The 27,909-nt window shown below is 37.2% G+C and overlaps 1 protein-coding gene across 1 annotated transcript; it reads right to left on the bottom strand.

The window, feature by feature from the left end:
- LOC127426416 (nicotinamide phosphoribosyltransferase-like) lies at nucleotides 1–27,666 on the bottom strand. Its single transcript, XM_051673197.1, has 11 exons — nucleotides 27,411–27,666; nucleotides 23,767–23,902; nucleotides 22,353–22,456; nucleotides 22,072–22,200; nucleotides 17,421–17,579; nucleotides 8,865–8,995; nucleotides 5,075–5,300; nucleotides 4,576–4,695; nucleotides 3,041–3,181; nucleotides 2,575–2,700; nucleotides 1–1,481 (listed from the first exon to the last, which is right to left on the bottom strand). The coding sequence occupies exons 1-11, from the start codon at nucleotides 27,459–27,461 to the stop codon at nucleotides 1,308–1,310; spliced, it is 1,497 nt and encodes a 498-aa protein (XP_051529157.1). The 5' UTR covers nucleotides 27,462–27,666; the 3' UTR covers nucleotides 1–1,307.
- Nucleotides 27,667–27,909: the final 243 nt, after the last annotated feature.

Here is a 27,909-nt window from a genome sequence, read left to right as displayed (position 1 = left end):
TGTTAAGATGAAGAAGCTATATTTATTATCATATCTTTTCCTCTTTGCTTGTCTTTTTGTCATACAAAATATCACTTTTGTAAAATAAAATGAAAATGCAACAGGAAGGCTAAAATCTCAAAACAAAGTTCATAATTCAAAGTACCATTAAAGAGTATTTACACAACAGAATATGTGCCATTTAGGTGTAATTATTATTATATTAATGTACAATATTATTGGTTAAAAAAAGAGGTAGGGTCAACAGCTTCATTTCAGATGTTCAGATCAAACAGGAACTATGTCATTTCCATGATATTGGCTAACACTAAATTTATGACACAACAATGTTCACTGTAATTAAACCGAAGGCACATCTCACTCAGCATCAGCATCATATAGGTGTCAAATATAATGGAAGCTTGACAGAAAAACCATAAGGCAATGGCAAAAATAGTAATCACTGAACAGTCATTCATATGTGAGTCACATAGAACGTGAGTAAGGACTGGTAAAGGAGAAGAAGTGGCAATATTAAGTGTGGAAAAATAAAGAGAGGAAACAACAGTGCAAGAAAGAGTGACCAGCACTGAAGTCTAAGTGGTTTTTAAGGCACCATCAGCAGCTGTATGGAGACAAAATACTTGGATGTCTATAACCATCTCCACAAAAATCACTTAGTAACTATTCTCAAGAACATTCTTTCAATTGCTTTTTTATGCAGCATTAACTTCAGATACAGGCTGATTAAAAGAACAGGATGAAACACAATCTGAACACAAAAACCTTAACACCTGATTTTGTTTTGGAAAAATGCTTAATTGCATTGCAAATCATTTATGTGCACCTGTGATTCAATTTAAAGTCAAAAAATATTTAAAGAACATCAAAAACCCTAAAATAAAGAGAGACAGAGAGTGATTCCTAAAACTAAATAGTAAATGTATGCATTTGCAGAGTTTCCTTCATTTTCAATGAACTACTAGGATGATGATCTAACTAAAGGAAACAGAACCACTGCCAAAACCCGGCCTTTTGCATACTCATGAAACATATTTATGCTAAACGAAGCACCTACAAAGATATTTGGCATCACATAACAATGAGAAACTAATAATTTGAGGAAAAAAATAAAAACAATCCAGTGAACCAATCCAAAATTTAGGGGTCACCTCAAAGGTCTAAAAGTCAGATTTGATACCAAATGTTAGAGTTAACTGGCAATACTGTGATCTGCAGTTCTTAGAATGACTGCGAGTGTTTTTGTGAACAAGTCAGAGGTTGGTCTGTAGGGGGCAGTGTTGAGGACAGTGTGCATATTATGTGTGTTAATGCACACCATTCATGATGCGTTTTTGGTGGATATCCAGAGTAGTGTCATCATCTTTGTTGTGCTGGGCAGGGGTTATGTCCTCCTCCCAAAGCTGAGCAGCTTTACGGATCTCATCCAGAGTGTATTCCTGCAGTATGCTCCCATTCTCAAATACAGTGACCAACATGTCCTACAAGAGAAGATCAGATGATAGTAATGATGTTCATACACCAACAAACCGGGACTGGCAACACAGATGATATTCAAATGCAGTAATTTCCTACATTTAACTGAAACAAACAAACAAGAAAAAAACAAAAACAAAAAAAAACTGAAAAGTTTGCACACATTGAATTTATGTTTCCTCACAGACTTAAAAACCTTTTGATCTAACAGTGTATGCTTAAAGGAAAATTCAATACAAGTTAAGTTCAATCGACAGCATTTGTGGCATAATATTGATTACCACAAAAAAATAATTTCGACTAGTCCCAAAAAAATCTGGGTTCCAGTGAGGCATTTACAATGGAAGTGAATGGGGCCAATCCGTAAACGTCAAAATACTCACTATTTCAAAAGTAACCCTAAACGACTTTAAAAATGCTTTACAGCTAAAATAATACATGAGTTTTAACAGAAGAATGAATGTAAGTGCTTTTATAAAATTATCAGCTTCACATTTCTGACTTTAAACCCTCCAAAAATTGGCCCCATTCACTTCGATTGTAAGTGCCTCACTGTAACCTCGAGTCGAAATTGTTTTTTTTTTTTTTTGGTAATAAACATTATGCCACAAATGCTGTCGATTGAGCTTAACTTGTATTGAACCCTGAATATTCCTTTAAATTAGTTTTGTAGACAATGATACATATTACCTACAATTTAGTTTACAAAACTAACATTTTTTATTAAATTTTTTATATTTACTTAAATGGAAGAATACTCTGAACTTTTTTTTGTTGGTCTCTACATAATTCCTATTTGTGTTATTTGATCATTTTGATGTCTTTATGATTATTCTAAAAAAATAGTAAAAATAAAGAATGAGTAGGTGTGTCCAAACTTTTGCCTGGTAGTGCACCTGCAGTAGGATTTCACCACTGGAACTGAAGGACTGTAGATTTAAATGGCAGATTCAAACACTACAAGCTCTGATACGCACCAAATTCCTTTATGCTATTAAGCTGGACACATTAAATCAAGTAAGTTAAAAAAAATCAGTAAACAAAACTAATTTTTAAGATTAAGAGCCAGATGTTATACAGAATAGAGACACAGTTTACCTCTTCTGGTTTGCCTGCTCCTCCTTCCACCGTCTCTATGAAGCCATCTGAGTTTCTTCTCAGAGAGAGACGACCACGCTTGGATCCTTTAGATGGGTCTGTCACTGGCTGCTTATAAACATCCAGCTATTGGGTGAATACAGGTAAAGTGGGATAATTAAACTTAATCATGTATCATTATGTGTACAGTATATTGTGTATTATATAATTTGAGATTAGACTGATGTAGGCATATGGATTATACTGTACTTTAAATCATGCCATTGACAAATTATAAGAAAGTGTCTCACTTTACCTGTATTCACACTACAATCACAAACACAGAGACACCAATAAACATTTTCAGTTTCTGATTTTTTTTTTCTAAGTTCTCTAAAATAAAAGTATTTGGATAATAGTTTGCCTGTTTTACAATACTTTTCTGATTACAAATAGGATTTTTGGAAAGAATAAAACTCAAACTCACGCCTTTGCCATTAGTCTCCACATAGCTGCACTTGAAAGCGCAGTTTAGCGTGTCTCTGTTGATTTTCTGCAGGAGAGCGCTTCCACAACCGAAGAACACATTCTCTACACTCCAGCCCTCATCGCTAAGTTTCTCCAGAATCTGCGCTACCAAAAAACAATACTGATCAAAGTATGATCACTCTTTACCTGCTGTGATCAATAATATTGTTTATAAGGGAACAGTTAGTCTTAAATAGTAGATCAACCTTTAGTGGTACCACTTTACAATAAGATTCCATTAGTTAACATTAGTTAATGCATTAGGTATCATGAACTAACAATGAACAATATATTTGTTGCAGCATTTATGAATCTTTGTTAACGTTAGTCAATTGAATGAATAATACAATTGTTCATTGTTAGTTCATGGTACATTAACTAATGTTAACATATAGAACTTTTGATAAAAAATAAAAAAAATACTTTTATTGAGATTATTAACATTAAACAAGATTGGGGCCTGGGTAGCTCAGTGGTAAAAGACGCTTCCCAGGGCGTGCTGAGTGACTCCAGCCAGGTCTCCTAAGCAACCAAATTGGCCCGGTTGCTAGGGAGTGTAGAGTCACATGGGGTAACCTCCTCGTGGTCGCTATAATGTGGTTCGTTCTCGGTGGGGCGCGTGGAGAGTTGAGCGCGTTTGCCGCGGTGGATGGCGTGAAGCCTCCACACACGCTATGTCTCCGTGGCAACGCGCTCAACAAGCCACATGATAAGATGCGTGGGTTGATTGTCTCAGACGCGGAGGCAACTGGGATTCATCCTCCGCCACCCGGACTGAGGTGAATCACTACGCGACCACGAGGATTTAAAAAGCGCACTGGGAACTGGGCATTCCAAATTGGGTGAAAACTAAAACAAACAAAAAACAATATTAACCAAGATTAATAAATGCAATAAAAGTATTGTTCATTGTTACACTTGCTGAGCACTTTATTAGGAGCACCTGTACACCTACTTATTCATGTGATTATCTAATTAGCCAATCATGTGGCATCAGTGCAATGCATAAAATCATGCAGATATGGGTCAGGAGCTTCAGTTAATGTTCACATCAACCACCAGAATGGGGAAAAAATTTGATCTCAGTGATTTCGACTGTGGCATGATTGTTGGTGCCAGATGGGCTAGTTTGAGTATTTTTGTAACTGCTGATCTCCTGGGATTTTCACGCACAACAGTATATATATATATATACACACAATTAATAAAAATAGATATAATACATTAGAACTTCTACAGATAAAATTTGATGTTGGTCATGTTTTGTTTTGTTAGGCCCTCTCCTAAACTGTTGCCACCCAGCTGAAAGCCCACAATTTTCTAGAATGTCACTGTATGCTGTTGCATTTGTGTATGATTTGTCTTCATTGGAATTAAGGGCCTAGTCAAACTCATTGGAAGTGTCCAGACACTTCCTGTATTGCATTTCCAGTCATACAAAACCAACTATTTTAATTCTTTAATGTCACTCTCTTGATTTAAGGTTTAGTTTACCTCATTAATCGAGTTCAGATCAATCCCATCACCCTGGATAATGCGCAGGTATGCTGGGAGCACCTTGTAACCCATTAAGTTCAGAGAACAGCCAAAGCACTCCTCCAAAATCTTTAGAACCTAAAAGAAAGAGAGACAAAGACAAATGAGAGAGCAAGAAATATAGTTATTCAATCTGAATTCCTTAATTTCATTCATCAGTTTCAACAAAGCAACAAACTAATCTGAAAGCGATGCAAGGCCACAGTATATGAAAGGAAAATCCATATCAAGGGCACTGCTCTCAAACAGGAATCAAAGCAATGGATGCAATCTAAATCCTTCAAGCTCTGTCAGCCACAAAGCAGTATGGCTACATACTGTTGGAGAAACATTCAAGCAAACCTTGTTTGAGTTCTAAGTCTTTACTTCACTAAAATTAAGCTCAATCACTGAAAAAGCTGACTTAAGGTTTGTAGCAGCTCTAGACTTCAGTTATCTGGTACAGTAATACACACACCTCAAGGAGGGTCTCAGCAGGGTCCCCGGAGTCTGGACGGATAATGAGAGTTGAATCTTCGCTCCTCTCCATCACCCTCTCTTTCAGCTTGTCCCCCCAGAAGTGCTTACAAGCCTTAAAAATGTCATAGCTGTCGCTAACCACAGCTACAGGCCCAGAGGGGAACTGGTCCAGCAGACACTCAAATGCTTCCTTCTCTCTGCTCCTGCCCCAGGAGATGATGGTGCTACAGAGACATCAAAAACAAAGAGTAACCAACTATGGATGTGCACGTGTAATCGATTAGTCGAGTACCCATTCTACACCAAAGTAGCTGACAAGTAAAAACATTATTCAAACTTTGCAAATTAATTTTCCATAGCGCTTTAATTCCCCAATGTACTTTTCGGAGAAGTTCTACTTTGTTCTTCAATCAGGGGTGAAAAAAAGTTCAAAACAGCCGAGCAGTGGTATACTTTTTGCGAACATTCAGACACCCGCCACACCGCTGTGGGAGGCATTTAGAAGTACATTTAAATATAAGGACGCTAATATGTGTTATCAAGGGCTTTATGCCTCATTCTATGAGTAGAATTCACACTAGATCATTAAAAGATGCTTTTTAACCACTCGTTGATGATTTTGAAGTAATATATGCAGTAGAAAATGTGCAATTTGTCTTGTATACATTCAGAATTAATGACGCTAATGCGCTAACACGCTACACGCGACCATAATATGTGCCGTTTACACTCTGTTAATTTATGATGACACTGACACAACTGCAAAGAGTATTAATGGGAAGAATACAGACAAAAGAATGATCATAAGAGGCACACCTTACTTTGGGTAGATGTGTGAATGGCTTTCACTGCAGATGGCACATGAGTGAAGCAGCACATAAAACAAAAGAGAGAATGGGCACTTAAGAGTATTTGAGTAGATTTGATCCCTTTTATAGACTAATTAAATAATAATAAAACAAATCGCATGACATGGAGTGATGGTGGCATAGTGGGCTAAAGCACAGAACTGGTAAGCAGAAGGTTGCCGGTTCTATCATCACAGCCACCATCGGTGTCCTTGAGCAAGGCACTTAACTTCAGGTTGCTATGTGGGATTGTCCCTGTAACAAGTGCACTGTACGTCGCTTTGTAATAAACGTCTGCCAAATGCATAAATGTAAATTACATGATCTTGTAAATGTCTCTACGCAAACGATCTTACAGATGTAGGTACATTTTCACCAGCTCGCTAATAACTGCACGCCGGTGTGTTTATGTTGACTAATCTTAACTGACTGAATGCCATGAATGGGAATTAGCTGCCAGTATCAAGGGAGATGGAGCTCCAGGTCACACCTACCATTGACATAGACCAATGGCAGTAAGAAGGTGTTTGGCAGCTGGTAAAAAGTTTTCCTAAAAGTGAGCTGTTATGAACCACCGAAATGAATGCAAAAACACCTTCTTTTTGGTCAGATTTTGTTCTAAGTGACTTATCATTCGTTCTTTGATTTCGTATCAAGCATATCAGGGCCTTTAGTGCTGTGAATATGTGACGTCCAAAGGTTGCGCTACAAAAAAATGTTATCCGTCACTCTGGCGGACTGAGTTGTAAAATTTCCTTCATGATCTATTTTTATCCGTCATAGTTTTTTCATTTTATAAGTACTAGGGCTACATACAGATAATGTGCGCTAAAACAAGTTTTTAAACTTTGCGGATTAAAGCACATGCACAAGTTCACAGAACTTTTTCAGTAGGCTTGATATCAACATAAAGTGTTTTAGATGAGAAGCACACACATCTCTGAAGCTCAGTTACAGGTTCTCACTAAAATAACTGTCATTGCTCTTTAAACGTAATGTTTCCACTTAGATTCAATGCAAGTATAAAAGGCAGAAATGATTGTTTTTTTCAAGCTTTCTTTTTGTTTATTATACTTTTTTGTGCTTTATTATCATACACTAACACATTGATGTAATGATTGATGTATGCAGTCATGAAATCAGAGACCCTCTTCTCGAAATCCTAACACAAGTGGTCAAAAGAGATGCATATTACCAGGTGTAAATGGTGATGGTGCCGTTTAATACGCATCTTAACGCATCTTAATACCAGGGAATAAACAGGGCACACACATGCACACACATAGAGGGAGTGTAAAGTCAAAACTGATGTACAAGGTTAAATTGATTTTCTTGTTTCTTTTTATGTCAAAATGACAGACAGCATTTGGAAATATCCATCAGTTTAAAAAATCGGTAATGATGAAGAATTATAGGTTAACACAACCCCTGCTGAAGTCAAGGTGATGGCGTGTGCTTTCAGGCGCATCCAAGAGTGGCAATATTTTATTATATTTGATTCTTGTTAGAGTCAAGCATTCAACTTGAAATGGATCTGCTTTTATGGTGGAAAGAATATGCATAGTGATACGAGAAATGTATGTATGAGAAAAGTATGATAGTCCTTATACAGACAATTGTATAGGTTTTTTTTTTATGTGCATCACCCTAATGGAGGCATTCTACTTTTTAAATTAGTTTCTATGTAATCTATGGTTGACTGCATATGTTTTTTTAATTGTTATTTTTAAATCATGATGTTTTTATTAATGCAGTGTTTATTTAAGTTTATTAAAGAAAAGTATAGGTTAATAAAGTTAGCTTATTTTGAAAAGGTGGCGTAGAATTGTCATACTCACTATTTATAACTTACACTTTAATTTTCAAATAATTGATTGCTTGTTTTTAGACGTGTTAGAGTCCTCCACTACAAAATTACTCGAAATGCCATTCCCTTCAATGCAAGTAAGAACTGCTTAAAACACTAATTAGTGACCTGGAATTTCCACCCACTCCAACTCACTTTATTTAGATTGCAGGTGTACAACGCTGATGTACTAAAAATGAATGGTTTCACTTTGCTAATTGACAACTGAAACAGATCATTTGCAGCAAATGAGTCATTTACATCTAATGATACTTAGCCATGGATTGAGTTATAAAAAGCAGAGAGTGATTCATTTGTTCTGGTTGATTGAGACCTGGAATGTTGTGATGGGTGCAAAAACCTAAATCTGAATTTAAGGAGAATAAAATGACGTCACAGAAATATCGTGATTTTAAATAATGAGTGCAGAGCTATATTGAGGCAAGTGCAAAACAAATACAGACAAAAGGCGCAACAGCTGAAAAATGGATGAGTGTGTAGCTACTAATAGAACAAATTAGGACTAACAGAACAAATGCAAATTAGATTTGCATTGCCTGCAGGGAATACCAGTGCTTGCAAAGTAGAAATAGTAGTAAAACTCAGAGCAAGACAGAGATTGATCGTAATAACTAATATAGATAAATAGACAAAGGCAGCTTTTGTGCCTTTGCGGTCTAAAGATGGCTTAAAATAAATGGACCATTCACAATTCAGTATGTAAATAGATATAAGAAAAAGGACCAACTGCAGTTCAGTATGGAAATATTAAGATGAAATATCTGTATCAATAAATCGAAATGGGAGATTTTAAAACTTTGATCTTAAATTTCTTAAAAAGTATGGCTTTACAATAACAAAAATAGATAGCACACCTAAGGCTAGAATTATCTGCAAAACAAAGTTTGAACAGAGTATGTACATTAAGCAGTTTGAGATGAATGAATTGCAGATGTTTAATACTTAGGGTTAGGGGTTTAGAAAAAACCTAATCAAAATGTTCATGGTATATGAACAGCTTAGAATTAGAACACAGTCAGCTTAGAATTTCATTAGTTAGTTTTTCACCAATGAAGTGCATGTATGTGCTTTACCTGTGCTCTGCAGCAGGGATGGAGAATCCAGCCATAGGGCAGCCATAGTATCGCTGCGTCATGAGTACACCTGCCACTGTGTCTGTGCTGCTAAAATTCACCAGGTGAGCAGCTCCACCAAGTGCTGCTGACTAGTATGTAAAGAGTGAGAAAGAACAAGAGAGAATTGCTACAAAAACAGTAGTCATTGAACTTGTTAAATGGCAAATCCATAGCTCCTGAAGTCTTTATTTTACAGTAACACAAAATATCAATGCATTTCCTTCACTCCATTTAGATTTTCACTCCATTAGACAATTCACATTACCAGTATGATGATCCTTTTTTTTGTGTTTTTTTTGTTTTTGTTTTTTTGTGTGTAACTGAATTAAAGATAGTGGCTTTTAAGAAGCAAATCAAATGACCTTTGAAGTCACATGTGTCCATTCAAAGGCAAAAAGCCATTTTATATATTCCCCTGATCTAAAGCTGAGATTGTGTCTCAGTTCATTCATTGCAGGGTCACAGCAATCGGGGGAATTTGCCCTTTAGAGGGACTAGTCTGGGGAAGGCTGTAGCTCTGAAAAGCAAACATGTTTGATTCCAAGCAAAATCTTGTTGCCCCCTGATGAGACGGGAAAAGGGCTGTCAATACTTCTTTCTCCATTACAAGGTGTATATATTTGTGTGGGGAATCTGTAGAGTCTATATCATTAATCTTTAACTGAAGAACTGATGAGATCTGGGCTTCATATTAACCCAGGGAAATTAGAACTGTATCAAACCCCTGTTGTTTTACGCAGAGAGGCTGTAGTCTGTCACTGTAATTGCAGCAAGGGCCTAGGGATCACCTCCAGTAATTGTAACTGCATTATATGGGGCACAGCTCTGCACAACATGATGTTTCATTGAGTGAGTGTTTATTTGTTTTTGGCTTATCTCTTTCACACACGCCACACACACACGCCACACACACACGCCACACACACACGCCACACACACACGCCACACACACACGCCACACACACACGCCACACACACACGCCACACACACACGCCACACACACACCCCACACACACACCCCACACACACACCCCACACACACACCCCACACACACACCCCACACACACACCCCACACACACACCCCACACACACACACCCCACACACACACACCCCACACACACCCCACACACACACACCCCACACACACACACCCCACACACACACACCCCACACACACACACACGCGCTCCTAAACTGATCCACATGCATAAAACCCTAGCATGTTCATGAACAACAACTTTCATAATGTTATTCATGATGTTACATTTTGTTATCATATGAAATTACACTTCCATTCTTAAATCTAGGCATTCTAGGCACACAGCCGAATTACTGACAAGAACTAAGCACACTCTGAGACATGGATTCTGGTCCTGTACTAGGAACCAGGAGGTAATTTCCAAGAGGTGGCATTTCTAGTCTAAAATGACCATTTTACTCCACTGACGGTTAGGTTTAGGGTTGGGGTTTTGGTTAGGGTGTAAACAGGGGTTAAATTGGGATTTCGGAGGTGGGGGAACTCTAAAATCGGGTTATGTTCGGACCATTGTGCGGTACAGAAGCGGAACACGCGTCTATGCAGGGACACACGGTCTGGTGCCGCTCTCGAATATGCTGCCTCTACAAGTGTCCGCAACTGGCTAGAACGAAGCATAATGAGATTTAAATATTTTTGAAGAACTCCAATCGCTAAACAGAGAGGATCAAACAAAAATCGTATCGGAGAATACAATAAATGGGATGGATTGACAAACAAGTATTTGCAATTTTTTTTTGGAATCGAAGTTACCGGAACGCCGTTCCGGACTGTACCAGCCCACTTTAACCCCTGGGTGTGAAGTTAATCAAATATGAATTCCTGTTGACTATTACATAATTTACAACAAAAATACAACTTTTTGGCACCACTCTGTGGACATTTCACCTGTTAACTGAAGCCCACACGTGCACATAGGTTTAACAACACTTCCAGCTTGAGCCGCTGGAGGGCAGTCATTTGAATTTTGGTAAGCACAGACCCATTTCAGCAGCGAAACTTTCGATCTACTGTCACCGAATTCACAGTGTGATCAGTCTAATATGAAGGTGGCCCAGACCACAACTGAAAATGTCAGATTCAGTTGTGATCACTCACACTGTCATCCCATCAACAGATCTGTGTCATATGTAAGAGAAAATCTATCAAATTTGGGCCACATTCAATTGCGGTATGAACACTGCCTAGAAGACAGTGTGCTCACACGTGAAGACAAGAAGGTAAACATTTTCCAACTGCTTCATAAAGACTAAAACAGGATTAAAAGCATTAAAATCCATCTATCACTGTTTGTCCCTGATCAGGAGCGAGTGATGATGGAGAGTGAGTGGGAACCCCAAGATTCAGAGGCATTAAACTCTGCTTGGCATCATTAATCTCCTCTCGAAGCCATCATTAATCCAATCAGCCATAACCTAGAAAATGCAGTATCAATATCCCACCGTACCCAATGAAGATTCTGTAGTTCTACACAGCATGGTTCACTGTTATCAGCTGCTAAGGAAGTAACGCTTCAGGCTTTTCTAGATCTCACACTGATTTTCCTTTCAATCCAATTCATCCAGTTGTTTCCAAAGAGCATTTCTTGTAATAGTTTTTGCACTTCATTTCCCTATAAATTCATGATATGGAAACATCATAAAATCTCCAGTGATTAAATAGGCTTAAACACACACAATACCACAATATTACAATGACATTTGGCCAGGAATTGTCTTGTACACCCAGATATAAAATGACCCTTTATTAGGATGACCAGATGGCCTATTTTTATGGAATAGTCTTATATTTGAGACTCTTTGGAAAAGAAAGCTATACAGAAAGTATTCCGTGGTATTAATTTAGATTTCCCAATTAAATTCAGATTCACAAGCTCTCAATTCAATTCCAATTCGATATCGATTCATATGGGTATATTTCAGTTATAATGTCTTTTGCTTACATAGAGGAAATGATCTCCCAGCTAATCCTGTTATTTATATAGGGGACCCTCAAACTAGGTACATTATGAAAATATAAATTTTACTAATTATATTTGATTAGTTTTTCCTCATTTTGGTCACATTTTAGCTTTTTAAAAAAATATAATAATCCATGTATTCAATCAATAAATATGATCACATATTTTTTGTTACATGTTTATTGTTTAATTACATATTTGTACTATTTACAGGTATTTACATTGATTTGTTGAACACGTGTTAAAAACCGGTACTGTCTCTTTAAGAAAGCCGGCATTTCTGTAAAGAGCGTCTGTCTGTAAATGAGCGCATGTTAACGAGAGACACTCGAACGGCTTTATCTCATCTGTCCTACGTGTGATTAGAATGAAATGTTGCTTTTTTGATCAAATCCTGACTGTAAACAACAGAAAGGGTATTAAAAGAGACATTATTAAATGACAAATGGGTTGCGCGGATCTCGTCTTTGGACACTCATTATACGGAACAACCTTTACTCTGAAATCAACAGTGAAAGGATCTCGCTGCTGAATACTGCACCACTATACTACACAATTACTGGTAAGGGAAATCTAAACATTTTCCAGCCAGTTGCCAATATACATTTTACTTGCAAAGCATGAAATTTGGTTGCTAATGTGAGCAAATGCAATTTCTTCTCATTTTAGTAGAGGGATGCGCATAGAGTAAAAGATCAAACATGGGATTTAAGAATTGATATCGAGATCATTGAAATGAAGAACGCAACACATCGGAAAATCTATGTTTTACCCGGCCCTATAAATGGCAATTATATACGATGATATGGATGTCTAATTTTCTAAACTTTTATATCATAGCTTTTGAACTAATGACCCATAAATACAAGTCAAAATTCATTTTCATTCTGTACTCTTATTCTTCTTAAACATTTGGAGCTATCCAGAAAAGATTTGGAGCTACAGCTTCTTCAGACCGGGTCTAGAAACAACCCCAAGTATCACCTTGCTTCAAAGAACTAGTTACTCTACATTTGGGCAATGTTTCTCTAGAGACTTGAAGGAATGAATAGCAAGTTCCCAATTTCATTACAGTAATACTGCTATAGATTAATGCCAGATTTCTGTTTACATTAGCTACAAAATCAAGTTCCAGAAGATGTGTTTTCTAACAGCCTTTGATATGATCTAAACCTTTGAGCATATTTTTTTATTAGATCTTAATTGAAAACATAAAATATTAATAATCAGTCTGGTCTCTGGGGTGTGGTCTATGAAAACTGCGTCACCATCTCCAGTTTTAGATCATGGCAGACTAGTCTAAAAGGTCACCATAGAGGGGTCGTGTCACACCTAATCAGTATCCAGTGGTCTCACTCTCACACACAGAAACACACAAAGGTCTCCTGCATTCAGCATGCCCAGCCAGACAGCAACAGACTCACAGCTTATCACAAGTCACCCAACACCTGAACTTGCCACTGTGATATAGATGAAACCTGGCAGCGTTGACCTTTACACAGTAGACAGACTGATTCAAGAGCCAAACAGTCATCTTTCCTAACACAACCCTTCAAACAGCATCACCCGATGACCCAAAACCCATCAGTGTGACAACCTCACTCACTTTAACACCCCCAACATCTGGGCTTTTACCTGAGTTATATAGAAATCGAGAGCTGTCTGTGTCATTTGCTTTTCTTGTGTATCAAAAGGTCACATCTGATCTCTTTTTGATTAAATGGAACGGCCTAATCTCATAATGAATTGATTCTCTACTTTCACCAAAAAATTTCAGATTTCATTTGCCTCAGAAGAACAGGTCTCCTTAAAAACCACTGTCAGCACATACTTTGATTTCAAAGCTCACTGCTTTTAAGGGGTCTTCTTCGAAGTATGCTGTCAATGGCTATAAAAACGTGACATCCATATCATCGCATATAATTGTCATTAGTGCCGACCAATATTGTCGGCCGATGTTAGCCTTTCACCGATATATCGGTATCGGCGTATATTTTACAGATATGCACCGAAACGAAAACTTTTTTCAGAACATATAAAGCAGAAAACAATGCTTTAGAATTGGTGTCATAGCATAGTCTGTCCAGCAGCGCTCCGACTCCATTATTTACAGAGCTGGCTCTGAACTGAAGGTGGCTCTGCAGACAGGGCAGAGTTAAACGGTGCTTATTTGAGCGATCTCTTCTCCTTAAATTGCTAACTAGTTTGTGAAATACATACTGGAAAGTTAATAAAAAATGACTCCATCATTTTATATAACTAATATAACGTTAACACTGTCCCTGACAACCATGTCACTCATGTTTATCACATCTGTTTGCTGTTAGCCAGCTATAGTTTGTCAGTGCAGTCAGTAATGTTGCAGAATGAAAGGTAAACATCAGAGCACCTTTTTGCAGCTCAACAGACAACGGTGTGGTGGTGGATTGTGTGTGGTGAGTGTTGATTTCACGCTTCGCTGTTACCTAGTTGGTGAGACACAATGCTGAAAAGTAAATAAAGTCCATCTTTTATTCTCCGTGGCAACGAGCTTACAGCTAACTAGCTAACCACGCAGCTACTTTCATTGTTGTCGTCACGTAAACATGTATTCACCAAAATGTTTTGTTCAGGATTCACAGTTTGGTACCCCCTTCAACCGAACAATTCCAGTCGTTGCATTTAAAAAATGTAATATTTAAAAGTCTGGTTTTCCAGACATTAAAATAGGATGCGTAAAAAAAGTAGATTTAATAAATAGTATATTCGCCCTGTGTAAATAATAATATATAGGAACTGTATCTAAAATAAATGAGGGGTGATAAATACTAATACAACAGGCTGGAAAAATAGACATTTATTCATTTTAATATCCTATATATATATATTTTGAATGTGTTGAAACTTGACACCGGGCGACGCACCCTAAAAACGGCACCATTAGATCGGTTTCACGCTGAAGTGCTGCTTAAAAGTAAGTTTTTTTTTCTCTCTCGTAAATGTAAATGAGTGTAAATGCCAACACCATCATATACGTCAAAAGGACTGATGCCTGTCAACCAAAACATGAGCTCATTGATGTCATTAAATGAGTCTGCTTTTTTATTCCATCAGTTACTCCTGGTCGGAGGCTGCCGTATATATTTAGTTTATACGTAGGGTTACGTCCTACATAAATGTAATGGTGCAACGCTCAAATATTTAGTAGAGCGTAAATTGTTACTTAGTGCCCATTTACGCCACAACTAGGCTAAGTTGTAACGTACGTATAGCTGGTGCAACCGGCCCCTGATGTTTATTTAGCTATTTATTGTATTTTATTTATTCTTTATTTAAATTGTCAGCAACTGACTGATACTAAACAGTAATACTGATTTTTATTTAGCTATTTATTTTATTTTATTCTTTATTTAAATGGTCAGCCATTGACTGATACTAAACAGTACTGATGTTTATTTAGCTATTTATTTTATTTTAATTCTTTATTTAAATGGTCAGCAATTGACTTATACTAAACAGTAATACTGCTGTTAATTAAGTTATTTATTTTATTTTTATTTATTCTTTATTTTAATGGTCAGCAATTGACTGATACTAAACATACAGTACTGATTTTTATTTTATTTATTCTTTATTTAAATGGTCAGCAACTGACAGATACTAAACAGTACTGATGTTTATTTAGCTATTTATTGTATTTTGATTTATTCTTTATTTTCTCAGTGTTCATTTTTAGAATTTGTTGACAATGTATAATAATAAATGTCAAATGTTCTTTAATAAAAATATTTGTTTAAGAAAGCAGCTTTCCGAGTACCTTTGCATAGTCATATCGGTGAAAAATCCACATTGGATAAGGTCTGTTTTCATTCCAGATCAAAAATTAGCTATATCGGTCACCATATCGGTATTCGGTAAATTTTCCCTCTCTAAAATCGGTATCGGTCTCAAAAATCCCATATTGGTCGGGCTCTAATTGTCATTTACAGAGCTGGGTAAAATATAGATTGAACTATCTTGATATCAATTCTTAAATCCCAAGATCGATCTTTCACACGAAATCACTCGCATGTGCAACCAGATCTCGTGCTATGCGATTTAAAATGTCTATGATTAGCCACTGGCTGGTAAATGTTCAGATTTCACTCACCAGTGATTGAGTAGTACAGTGGAGAACACATTATTAGCACAGAGGTCCTTTCACTGCGTCAAAAGTCTTTCTAGCAAGTCAGTTCACTGTCGGCCATCGTTGGAACGCTCTCGGGAGGCTATTTCCAGTCATGACAGTGCACATCCTATCCACTTGAATGGGGAAACACCGAAATCTCCAAAACGGTTGGTCAAGATTACGATCAAATTACATTTTTTTAAAATCAGCAATAACATCTGAAAATACTGGAATCATAAATTGTGCATCTTTATCTCAGATAACGTTAAAATCGCCATTGTCTCGGCTTGTAAATCTAATGCGCTTGTGCGGTCTCGAGTTGACTGACAGGTGATGTCTGTATCTAAAAGGTGATTTGTTCTTTAACTCTAAGGCGGGACTTCCTTTTTACATCCGTTGACCGATGGCCGTTCCAATTTCTCCCATGTATTTTAATAGAAGTGGCCGTCTCTGCTAAATAGTCTCTGAGTGCGTGTTGAGAGTAAAAGCTTGGTTTGACTCATTATGTGTGTCCAAAGTCTCTTTTAATACTCTATTTTTTACAGTCAATTGTTGGTTTAAAAAAAAAAAAAATTACTATAATCACACATGGATGCACTAAAGAAATTACACGTCTTCTCCTGTATATGCGCTTACTGGCTGATGCCGGTAGTCCCAACGAGACAGTACTGATTAAGCACTGTTTCTACATATTAATGTAAATACTTGTAAATAGTACAAAGTATGCAAGTAAACAATTAAAATGTAACAAAAATATATATGCTACATAATATATGCAATGTCAAGACATTAATTGATGGAATAAACTGCATTTGAAAATTTTTCAAAAGCTAAAATGTGACCAATTTGATGAAAAACTAATGATAAAATATAATTTGTAAATTTATATTTTCTAACTGTACCTAGAACGGTTGCCTAGAAGGTTCCTTTATAATTAAGAGCATTAGCTGCGAGAGAATTTCTTTTATATGTAAGTTTTTTTTTAGTTTTTTTTTTTTAATCTATTTTGCTTACTTATAAGAATTGAAAGCTTGTGAAATGGAATTGAATTGGGAAATCTGTATCAGTACCCAGCCCTAGTCATTTAAATATCTTGAAACTCATAAGATTGTGTCTTTGTAAGTATAACAATCACATAAAAACACAAAAAAGTACCATGGCTGTAAAACCAAGGTACCATGACATATGCTATATTGCATGATTAGCATATTCATATACCATGGTATTTACATAATCCACGTTTTTTTAAACAATACAAATGGTATTACCTTATAGTAACACCATGGTACTTGTTGGTCAAGGGAATGTTTTAAATATTGTACAAGAGTTACTAAATATGAGGAAGTGGAATAATTGATCCATCATACCTCTTGTGAGGACACCCCTCTGTAGCCGAAATCATGCAGCTTGATGTCCAGACCCTCCAGGCTCCCTGATGTGGCCTTCAGATGCTTGGCCAGAATCTTTTTGAACTCCCAGGAGATTGTTGCCACGGTGATTGGGTACCACATTTGAACCAGCATAGTCTGTGGGGACCGAGTGTACACACATTCACATGTATGTCAGAGAGCAGACCAAATATGGCTCGTGATTGCACTCAGTTTCCATTGCACTGACACCAGAAATCTCTATTAATGACTATTTAACCCTTTGACGTGTGGCCCTTTAAGGATGCAAGATCACTCAACACAAGAAACATATCGAGTGATAGATATTTGTTTGCATGTTTAACAACACACGGATGATTACAAAAAATCAGAAAAGTTTTGAAATACTGTATATATATATATATATATATTTAAATTATCGGATTTTTGCTGGTCTTGATATCAAAATGTAAACAGATATGCGCATGGGGCATGAACACATTGAATAAGTTGACAGAATGCTAATAAAGCTGTTACGTGCAAAGCATAATTGGGCTAATGGACAAAAATCTAGGAGTGCTGAACGGGTTTTGCTGTAACCGTTTATCACCTTTCCCTGATAAAAGAAGGCTTTTACATGACTTAATACTACATGATACATTATACATATACATTAACTACATTATAAACTACAATTCACTTGCCCTAGCCCATCTGACAAAGGAGAAGGCAATTATTGGACCCATAGTAAATTTTTTGAGTTTGGAATCATTTAGTAGACACTTTTATCCAAAGTAACTTATAGTAAACTTATTACAGGGACACTCCTCCTGAAGAAACCTGGGGTTCACTGCTTTAACTCATGCAAAATTACTCAATAATGCCCATACCTAATATAGAGTTACCATTATGCCATCCTTTCTTTGGCTATTGGAAATACACTATCAGTCAAGACTGACAGTGTATTCAATTTCTGACTGAATTTATGTTTCTTATTACCTTAAAAATATTTTGATCTGTGACTCCAGCCAGGTCTCCTAAGCAACCAAATTGGCCCGGTTGCTAGGGAGGGTAGAGTCACATGGGGTAACCTCCTCGTGATCGCTATAATGTGTGGTTCGTTCTTGGTGGGGCGCGTGGTGAGTTGAGTGTGGATGCCGCGGTGGGTGGCGTGAAGCCTCCACACACGCTATGTCTCCGTGGCAACGCGCTCAACAAGCCACGTGATAAGATGCGTGGGTTGACAATATCAGACGCAGAGGCAACTGAGAATCGTCCTCCACCACCCGGACTGAGGCGAATCACTACGTGACCACGAGGACTTAAAAGCACACTGGGAATTGGCCATTCCAAATAGGGAGGAAAAAAAATAAAATAAATTATATATATATATATATATATATTGATCTATGTACACTCAATGAGCATTTTATTAGGAACAATATTGTCCTAATAAAGGGCCAGACGTAGTTATCTGCTGTTGTAGCCCATCTGCTACAAGGTTCGACATGTTGTGCATTCTGAGATGCTGTTCTGCTCACTACAATTATACAGAGTGGTTATCTGAGTTACTGTAGCCTTTCTGTCAGCTCGAACCAGTCTGGCAATTCTCCGCTGACCTCTCTCATCAATAAGGCTTTTCAGTCTGCAGAACTGCTGCTCACTGGATGTTTTTTGTTTTAGTCTAGAGACTGTTGTGTGTGATTGTTGATGTGAACATTAACTGAAGCTCCTGACCCACATCTGAATGATTTTATGCACTGCTGCCACACGATTAGCTGATAAGATAATCGCATGAATAAGTAGGTGTACAGGTGTTCCTAATAAAGTGCTTATTGAGTGTATACATATATATATATATATATATATATATATATATATATATACACACACATACACACACACACACACACACACACACACACACACACACACACACACACACACACACACACACACAGGACTCCAGACTGTGACTAAAATGGTTGCAAATGCGACCAATAATAATTTATTGCGACTATAATTTAAAATGTAGTTGCCATTGGTGACAGTCGGGTTGTATGCGTTCATTTGCGATTTCGTCAGATTTCATCTTGTGAGTTGAGTACATCTTTTAGAGTGCGCACCAGGTGTCTCGCACCGCTTTTCACCCATTCTGTTGTGATGGCGAGCTCGCTGCACCGCACGCAACAACAAACACAGCATAAAAGAGTTGTGACCAAATGACTCTTTTGAACCGGATCTTTTTCATGAATCACCTAAAAAGAACTGAGGGTTTGAACTCAGGAGCTCAGGTTAGCAGTTTGAATCAGACTCAATTTCTCAGCGAATCAGCTGTCACTGAGCTCACAACTGGGAGTGCAGACATTTCAAATTAAGAGTCCCATGTGTATTTTGGGTTTCTTTATAATTAAAAGTCCCGTATCATATATATATGTATGAGACCAAGCTTTTGACACTTAGGACAATTGAGGGACTTGTTCACAACTATTACACAAGGTGCAAACATTCATTGATGCTCAAGAAGACAACACACTACTACATGCATAATATATTTTATGTAATTATCTGTAATGTAGATTGTGAAGAGCAGTATTAAATAAATAAAAAAATATTTTATATCTTATATTTGTATAAATTATGAAAGGGGTGTGAACATTTATGAGACAAAAGGGAATGCAAACTTATCTTCTCAACTATATACTGTATACTGTTTATTAAACCTCAGATTAATGGGTTATCAACTGTCTTCCTTTTCTTCTGCTTTCTACCTTGTTTCTGAACAGCAATCTAAATCGAGCAATTCTGTGATTTAGCGACTAAAAACAGCCATTTGGCTCCTTAATGTTTCAGTTTAGGAGCCAATGGCTCCTAAGTCATTTTATATATATATATATATGCACTGGCGGCCAAAAGTTTGGAATAATTTACAGATTTTGCTCTGGTACTTTTATTCACCAAAGTGGCATTCAACTGATCACAATGTATAGTCAGGACATTAATAATGTGAAAAATTACTATTACAATTTGTTAATACTTCAAAGTGTTTTCATCAAAAAATCCTCCAAGTGCAGCAATGACAGCTTTGCATTCTAGCTGTCAGTTTGTCCAGATACTCAGGTGACATTTCACCCCACGCTTCCTGTAGCACTTGCCATAGATATGGCTGTCTTCTCGTGCACTTCTCACGCACCTTACAGTCTAGCTGAGCCCACAAAAGCTCAATGGGGTTAAGATCCATAACACTCTTTTCCAATTATCTGTTATCCAATGTCTGTGTTTCTTTGCCACTCTAAGCTTTTTTTTTTTATTTTCTGTTTCAAAAGTGGCTTTTTCTTTGCAATTCTTCCAATAAGGCCTGAGTCTTCTCTTTACTGTTGTACATGAAACTGGTGTTGAGCAGGTAGAATTCAATGAAGCTGTCAGCTGAGGACATGTGAGGCATCTATTTCTCAAACTAGAGACTCTGATGTACTTATCTTCTTGTTTAGTTGTACATCTGGGCCTTCCACATCTCTTTCTGTCCTTGTTAAGAGCCAGTTGTCCTTTTGTCTTTGAAGACTGTAGTGTACACCTTTGAATGAAATCTTCAGTTTTTTGGCAATTTCAAGCATTGTATAGCCTTCATTCCTCAAAACAATGATTGACTGATGAGTTTCTTTTTTTTTTGTTGCCATTTTTGACCTAATATTGACCTTAAGACATGCCAGACTGTGGCAACTCAAAAACAAACACAAAGACAATGTTAAGCTTCTTTTAACGAATCAAATAGCTTTCAACTGTGTTTGATATAATGGCAAGTGATTTTCTAGTACCAAATTAGCAATTTAGCATGATTACTCAAGGATAAGGTGTTGGAGTTATGGCTGCTGGTAATGGGTCCTGTCTAGATTTGATCAAAAATGACTTTTTTCAAATAGTGATGGTGCTGTTTTTTACATCAGTAATGTCCTGACTATACTTTGTGATCAGTTGAATGCCAGTTTGGTGAATTAAAGTACTAATTTCCTTCCAAAACAGCAAAATCTGTACATTATTCCAAACTTTTGGCCACCAGTGTATATATATTAAATACGAATTGAAAAAGCAGCCAACAAGTTCCCAGCATTTATGGAAAGTCCATATCCATGGATCTTCAGACAGGCAGCAACATATATTTACAAGACGAAAAATGTGATAGTGCTGCAAACTACTGTTGCCTAGAGTCTGAAGAGCCGCAGGCCAGGTCAGTACTTAATGACCTCATGCCCTCACTGACCCCCACTGAATCACTCTGTCCAAGCCTCCCTCTGTTATTCTGTGTCCTGCATCAGCGGCTAGGAGCACACAGGAAACCAAAGCCTGCTGTCCTCCTGAACAACAGTACGGCAGAATCATCCAACATGAAATAATGTGCCACACCATCAGCTTTTTAAACCATGCTAACAGTGAGCCATTAATGAGGAATTTTGTTGTATTCATATTGGTGCAGACTACTTTAAATTAACTAGTCTTTAGGATTAGTTTCTTTTTAAGTTTAAGTGGTACTATTATTAAAAACTTCCATTTGGACTCTTACGGTATGAGTAAAATACTTTTGTACCCCTGTGCATTATCAGCATTGGCAATCCTTTTAAAAGAGGTTAAAAAGTAGTAAAGATGAAGAAAAAACCTCAACATAATTGGTGAGCCAGAAGAAATCTGGATCTGTGTTCTCCACTGTGAAGAGAACGTTCCCTCTGGGAATAATCTTCCCCTCGGGAACTGCTTTGATACGGATCGGAAGGCGACCATCATATTTCTGACAACACAATTAGGAAAAGGAAGAAACCAGGTGGTCGTTATCAACCTATGCATTAATCTCCAGAACAAAGCAAGTAGACTTAAAAAGCAACATATTGGTGAAATATTTGCTTAAGAGAGTTTGACTTTGATAGGAACTTGTTATTGTACCTCTAAAACTTTCCGCCAACCCTCTTCATCGAACACTGACTGTTTAAAGTGCATCTGAAAAAACACTTTCGCCTCCTGTATCTTCTCCTCTGTGATGACTGGACCTGCAAGATATTTCTCATGAATATATGAGATCAGTGATTATATAATGAACAGAAACAAAAGATTTACTATTACTGTCTTGTGTTTTAGAGATCCGTACATTAAAGGAATATTCCGGGTTCAATACAAGTTAAGCTCAATCGACAGCATTAGTGGCATAATGTTGATTTATACAAAAATTAATTATGACTTGCCAAAAAATCGAAGTTACAGTGAGGCACTTACAATGAAAGTGAATGGGGCCAATTTTTGGAGGGTTTAAAGGCAGAAATGTGAAGCTTATAATTTTATAAAAGCACTTACATTCTTCTGTTAAAACTCATGTATTATTTGAGCTGTAAAGTTGTTTAAATAGTCATTTTAGGGTTTATTGACATTATATTGTCATGGCAAGGAAGTTGTAAAATTGCATATAACTTTACACAGAAAAGGTTAGTAAGTGATTTTATCACACTAAAATCATGTTAACATGCATACTGTTTATATCTTATGGCTTTACTTTTGAAACAGTGAGTATTTTAACGTTTGAAGATTGGCCTATTAACTTCCATTGTAAATTTATTTTTGTGGTATTCAATACTATGCCACAAACCCTGTCGACTGAGCTTAACTTGTATTGAACCCGGAATATTCCTTTAAGCATGTGCTCTTTTAAAAATGTACAATATTGTAAGCACAAGGCAGGGCAAACTGGCAGGCCATTATTAATACAGCAACAAGCACCTTTAGAAAATGATTACACAAAGTTAGATCCTTGGGCTTCAAGTAGCACTGTCTCAATGGTTACAAATTGTACCTCAAAGCTTACAATGGCAATGAATTCATTTCAGCTAAATGCTGTGCAATGCCATTCTTGTACTATTCCAAATCAAACGGGAAGCTTAAAAGGGAATTACCCTTATGTAACTGTTTGTCTGCAGTATGGTGGTTTTATGTATTTATTCTTAAGAATTTACTCTAACACAATGGGTGGCCTCTGTTCATGGACACTTGTTTTAAAAATGAAATAGGCAAGAGCCTCAAAATAGCCAAATATAGGCTTAGACTTCCATGGAAAATGAGGGTGTTATACCTTAAGCTGTACATTTTTAAACTCTTGCAGCTTGATTTGAAAATCAACTGTCCTTGATAGCAAGCTATAATCTGTTTTGGAAAAAGTGTTCCATTGCCCAATGTTAGTGATGTTATGTCTTGTCGATGCAAAAAAACACACAAACACAAAAACAAACAGTATGTCAATGTTAGCCAAGTGGGGCTTCACAAAGGTTTGTGAAATAGGTTGTGGCACAATAATAAAAGTAACTGGAATTACCTGCTAGATATTTCTTCAGAAGATACTGGAGGCCAAAAAACACCACCTCACTGAACTGTGCCCCCTTTTTATGTCGGCACTCAAAATAGGAGTACACCTTACTGACATTAGGTGGGTATTGCTTGTAATGGGTAATCTGAAAAGGAGAGAGGAAGTTTTATTAGCACAATTGAATAAACACTGTACACCTACAACTGAATTCACAAGCGTACAGAATTCTTTCAGAAAACGGTCTCTGTCCCTGATTTCATCAAGCTCAGAAATACTTTTAGAACCAGGTAAATGTAACAAAATGTAACATAAAGCAGAGAACAGCAACCCATTGAAGCATCTGAAATGTACTTGGCAATTAAAAGTACACGGATACTGCCAAGCTACAGCTGGGGAGGGGTGAAAAAGGGCCTTGCTTTACGAGTACAAACCTGCTATTATATTTTCCTAGATACAAATTTAATAATAAAGAGCGACTACCCTTCGGTGCCCTGTAGCATAAACAAAATGTACAGACACTTCCTTGAGCCCAATAACAGATAATTTTGTCATGTCATTCGTGAAAGGGGGGTAAAATCAAAGCAGAACAAAATGTATTTCCATTTCTTTCTATTTCTGCTTCTTTAAGGGGACTGTTCACCCAAAAATAAAAATAAATAAATAAAAACATTCTCTCATCATTTACTCAACCTCATGTTGTTCCGAACCTGTATGACTTCCATGGAACACAAAAGAAGATTGACTGATGCTAACATTCTGTCTAACATCTAATTTTGTGTTCTACAGAAGAAAGTTCTACAGGTTTGTAACAACACAAGGGTGAGTAAATGATGACAATATTTTAATTTTTGAGGTGAACTATCCATGTCCATGTGCTGTTCCTTTTTGTTTAGTTCACCAACATCACCATATCAGACCAACTCTTAAATTCCTTTAATGTTGCTTGTGTAACCTGTTTTCAACGATACAGTAAGAATTTTAAGTGGTTTGTGAGGAATGGATGGACAACAATGACTTGACACACTGGTTTACTTATCTTCCATTCCATACCACATTAGCCAAAACCTGATTCACCCAAGACACCACCTGTTACTTGTTTAGCTCTATAAAGGAAGAATTTCAAAGGGTCACTAGAGGAATGTTGAATGCATTGTTCTGTTCCATGTGGTTGACAACCAAACACTTTTGTTATAATAAAAGTAATGCTACAGTTAAATTAAATAAAAACACAAAAATACTTGTTTAGGAAGTCCCATGGGAACCTAAAAGCAGATGTTTTCATGCATATTAATAGTTTTCCACTTTCTTAATAGACAATAAAGTGGGGTGAGCTTTCAGCATCCCATCCAGGGATTTGGGGCTGGGTGTTATGTCAAGGGTTAAAGATTAATATGAAGCACAAACATTATTTCGCAATCTAAAAAACGTTGCAGCCAAGTAGTGAGCACATCAGTATTGGCCGCGATGAATATTTGCTGAGGTAAAGTTTTAAAAATCTACGACAAGAGCGCAAACTAAAAAGTCTTTTAAGTTTACATAACAATAATACTCTGCCTGGCCAGAAAAAAGTTGCATAGACTAATATTTCGTTGGACTGCCTTTAGCTTTGATTATGGCACGCATTCATCATGGAATTATTTTGACAACCTTATGCAATGTCACAACATTTATTTCCATCCAGAGTTTAATTAATATTTGGCCGAGATCTTGTATTGTTGATGGGAGACTCAAACCACTCTGTAAAGTCTTCTCCAGCACATCCCAAAGACTTTCAATAAGGTTAGGATCAGGACTCTGTGGTGGCCAATTCATGTGTGAAAATGATTCCTCATGCTCCCTGAACCACTCTTTCACAATTTGAGCCCAATGAATCTGGGCATTGTCATCCTGGAATATACCCGTGCTGTCAGGGAAGAAAAAATCCATTGATTGGAAAACCTGGTCATTCAGTACATTCAGGTAGACAGTTGACTTCATTTTATTGCCGAATAATGTTGCTGAGCCTAGACCTGACCAATTGAAGCAACCCCAGATCATAACACTGCCTCCAGAGGCTTGTACAGTGGGCACTATGCATGATGGGTGCATCGCTTCATGTGCTTCCCTTCTTATCCTGACACGCCCATCACTTTGGAATAGGGTAAATCTGGACTCATCAGATCACATGACCTTTTTCCATTGCTCCAATCTTTATGCTCTCTAGCAAATTGTTTTTTCCAATTAGCCTCACTAACAAGTGGCTTTCTTGTGGACACAGCTGTTTAGTCCTAATCCCGTAAGTTCTCGTTACATTGTGCATGTGGAAATGCTCTTAGTTTCACTATTAAACATAGCCGTGAGTTATACTGTCGATTTTTATGATGTGACTTCAAGGGTTTTAGTGATCTCTGATCACGATCATTCAAGATTTTTTTCAGACACGTTTCTTTCCACGAAGCTGACGGTTCACCACTATTCTTCCAGGTTTTAAAAATACGTTGGACAGTTCTAGACCCAATTCCAGTGATTTCAGCAAATCTCCTTAGTTGTTTTCTTTGCTTGATGCAGGCCAATACTTTGCCCCTTCTGAAACACAGTAACATCTTTTCCATTAAGAATTGAGAAGCTACACACTGCATCAGTTAGGGTTAAAAGAATAGTTGCCAGCTGAAACATTTTAATCACTGCAATAATGATCCAATCATAGGCTCTTAAGTATCTGCTTATTTAAATCCAAACAGCGTGTTTATATCAGCACATGGGTCTCTTGATAGATTTATCTCTAATCTAAACAAACTTTTTTTGAAGACATTTATTGAACCACAGCCAATCATGTGGAAAAACAGTGGTTTCCTATGCTCTGCTAATCCTGCAATACTATGTTACAAAAAAACATTCATGAAGCCTTCATTTAGTAAACTATTTAACAAATCATCATTTTAATTAGCAGTTGGACAATGGGACACTTCTAGCATATTAGTTTTGTCTTTAGCAGTTGTGCATTTATATCTTTTAACTATTTTATATCTTTTTAACTGTGATTTCCCGGTTAGTAACTTTCAATAAAATTAAAGAGAAAGACTTCAAGACAATTTTTTCCTCAGAAACTGATCAAATGCAGTGTTACTGGGGTAGGACATTTATGCATTAGCTGCAGCATAATTCATTTTTGAGCTGCACACCCTCAGAAACCAATCACTGCTTTGCTCAACATAATAAAGCTTTATGAACATCTATATGATCATTAATATTTTGTTTCATTATTTTATTTTTACTGTACATTGTTTATATTGTAATTGCTATTTTGAGAGAGAGAGATTCAGTTTCGTTTCCTAGATTACGACTGGAATGACTCACTGCACGTACTTGGCGAAGCTACACGAGGTCACTGTTTGATACAGGATAAGCCCCGCCCCCCAACATTCAGCGTTCGATAAATGAGACATCATCAAAACAACAAGAATTCTCATTTATCGCAGTTCTCATATATCTGTAGGTTACTGCGGACCATGTTTTCATTTATATTCCATCGCACGAGGTGGAAGTTGGCTTTATCCGCAGATACATGACACGGCTTAACCACAAAAGCTAGTGTCAGAAAGGCGAAAGTATTTTATGCGTTCTTTGTGCTCCTGTTGTTGAACAAGGTCTAAAGCAGGCCAGTTGATTCTTACCTTATATGAGTCCGTCGCTAGTAAAAAATTGTAATCCTGAGCTGCCATCATCAAGGACAAAGTAAAAACTAAACAGATTAGCTCCGCTGCGGTAATTAGGTGATCCGAACCGCGTGACACCGGGTCGGGGAATCGGTCTCAGTAAGCTTCTTTTTAATACCTTTCGGGTATGCCTGGAGAAAATGTAGTGAAAGACGACCACCTCAGTATCTTGTGTATATAAGAGTGCGCACGGATGGGTCGCATCTTACAGTATCGGACACAAGGGGGCGGAGTCAGAGCAGACGTATCAAGATACGCGAGCTCACGTTCAATGACGAAAAATGGGGCGGTGACATACACATAAAAAGCGCCTCCACGCTCTGAAACTTAAAAAAGCATTGTGAAGCCTGTTGCTTTTGAAAGGCAAAAGTTTCGTTTTCTTGTAAAGGTTATTGAACTATGGACTGCTGAGAATATCACTTCAAGAAGTCCCTTATGTAATACACATGCTTGCAGT

Source organism: Myxocyprinus asiaticus, chromosome 35, assembly GCF_019703515.2.
Source record: "Myxocyprinus asiaticus isolate MX2 ecotype Aquarium Trade chromosome 35, UBuf_Myxa_2, whole genome shotgun sequence".
NCBI lineage: Eukaryota > Metazoa > Chordata > Actinopteri > Cypriniformes > Catostomidae > Myxocyprinus > Myxocyprinus asiaticus.
This window is presented reverse-complemented; position numbering and strand designations above follow the sequence as displayed.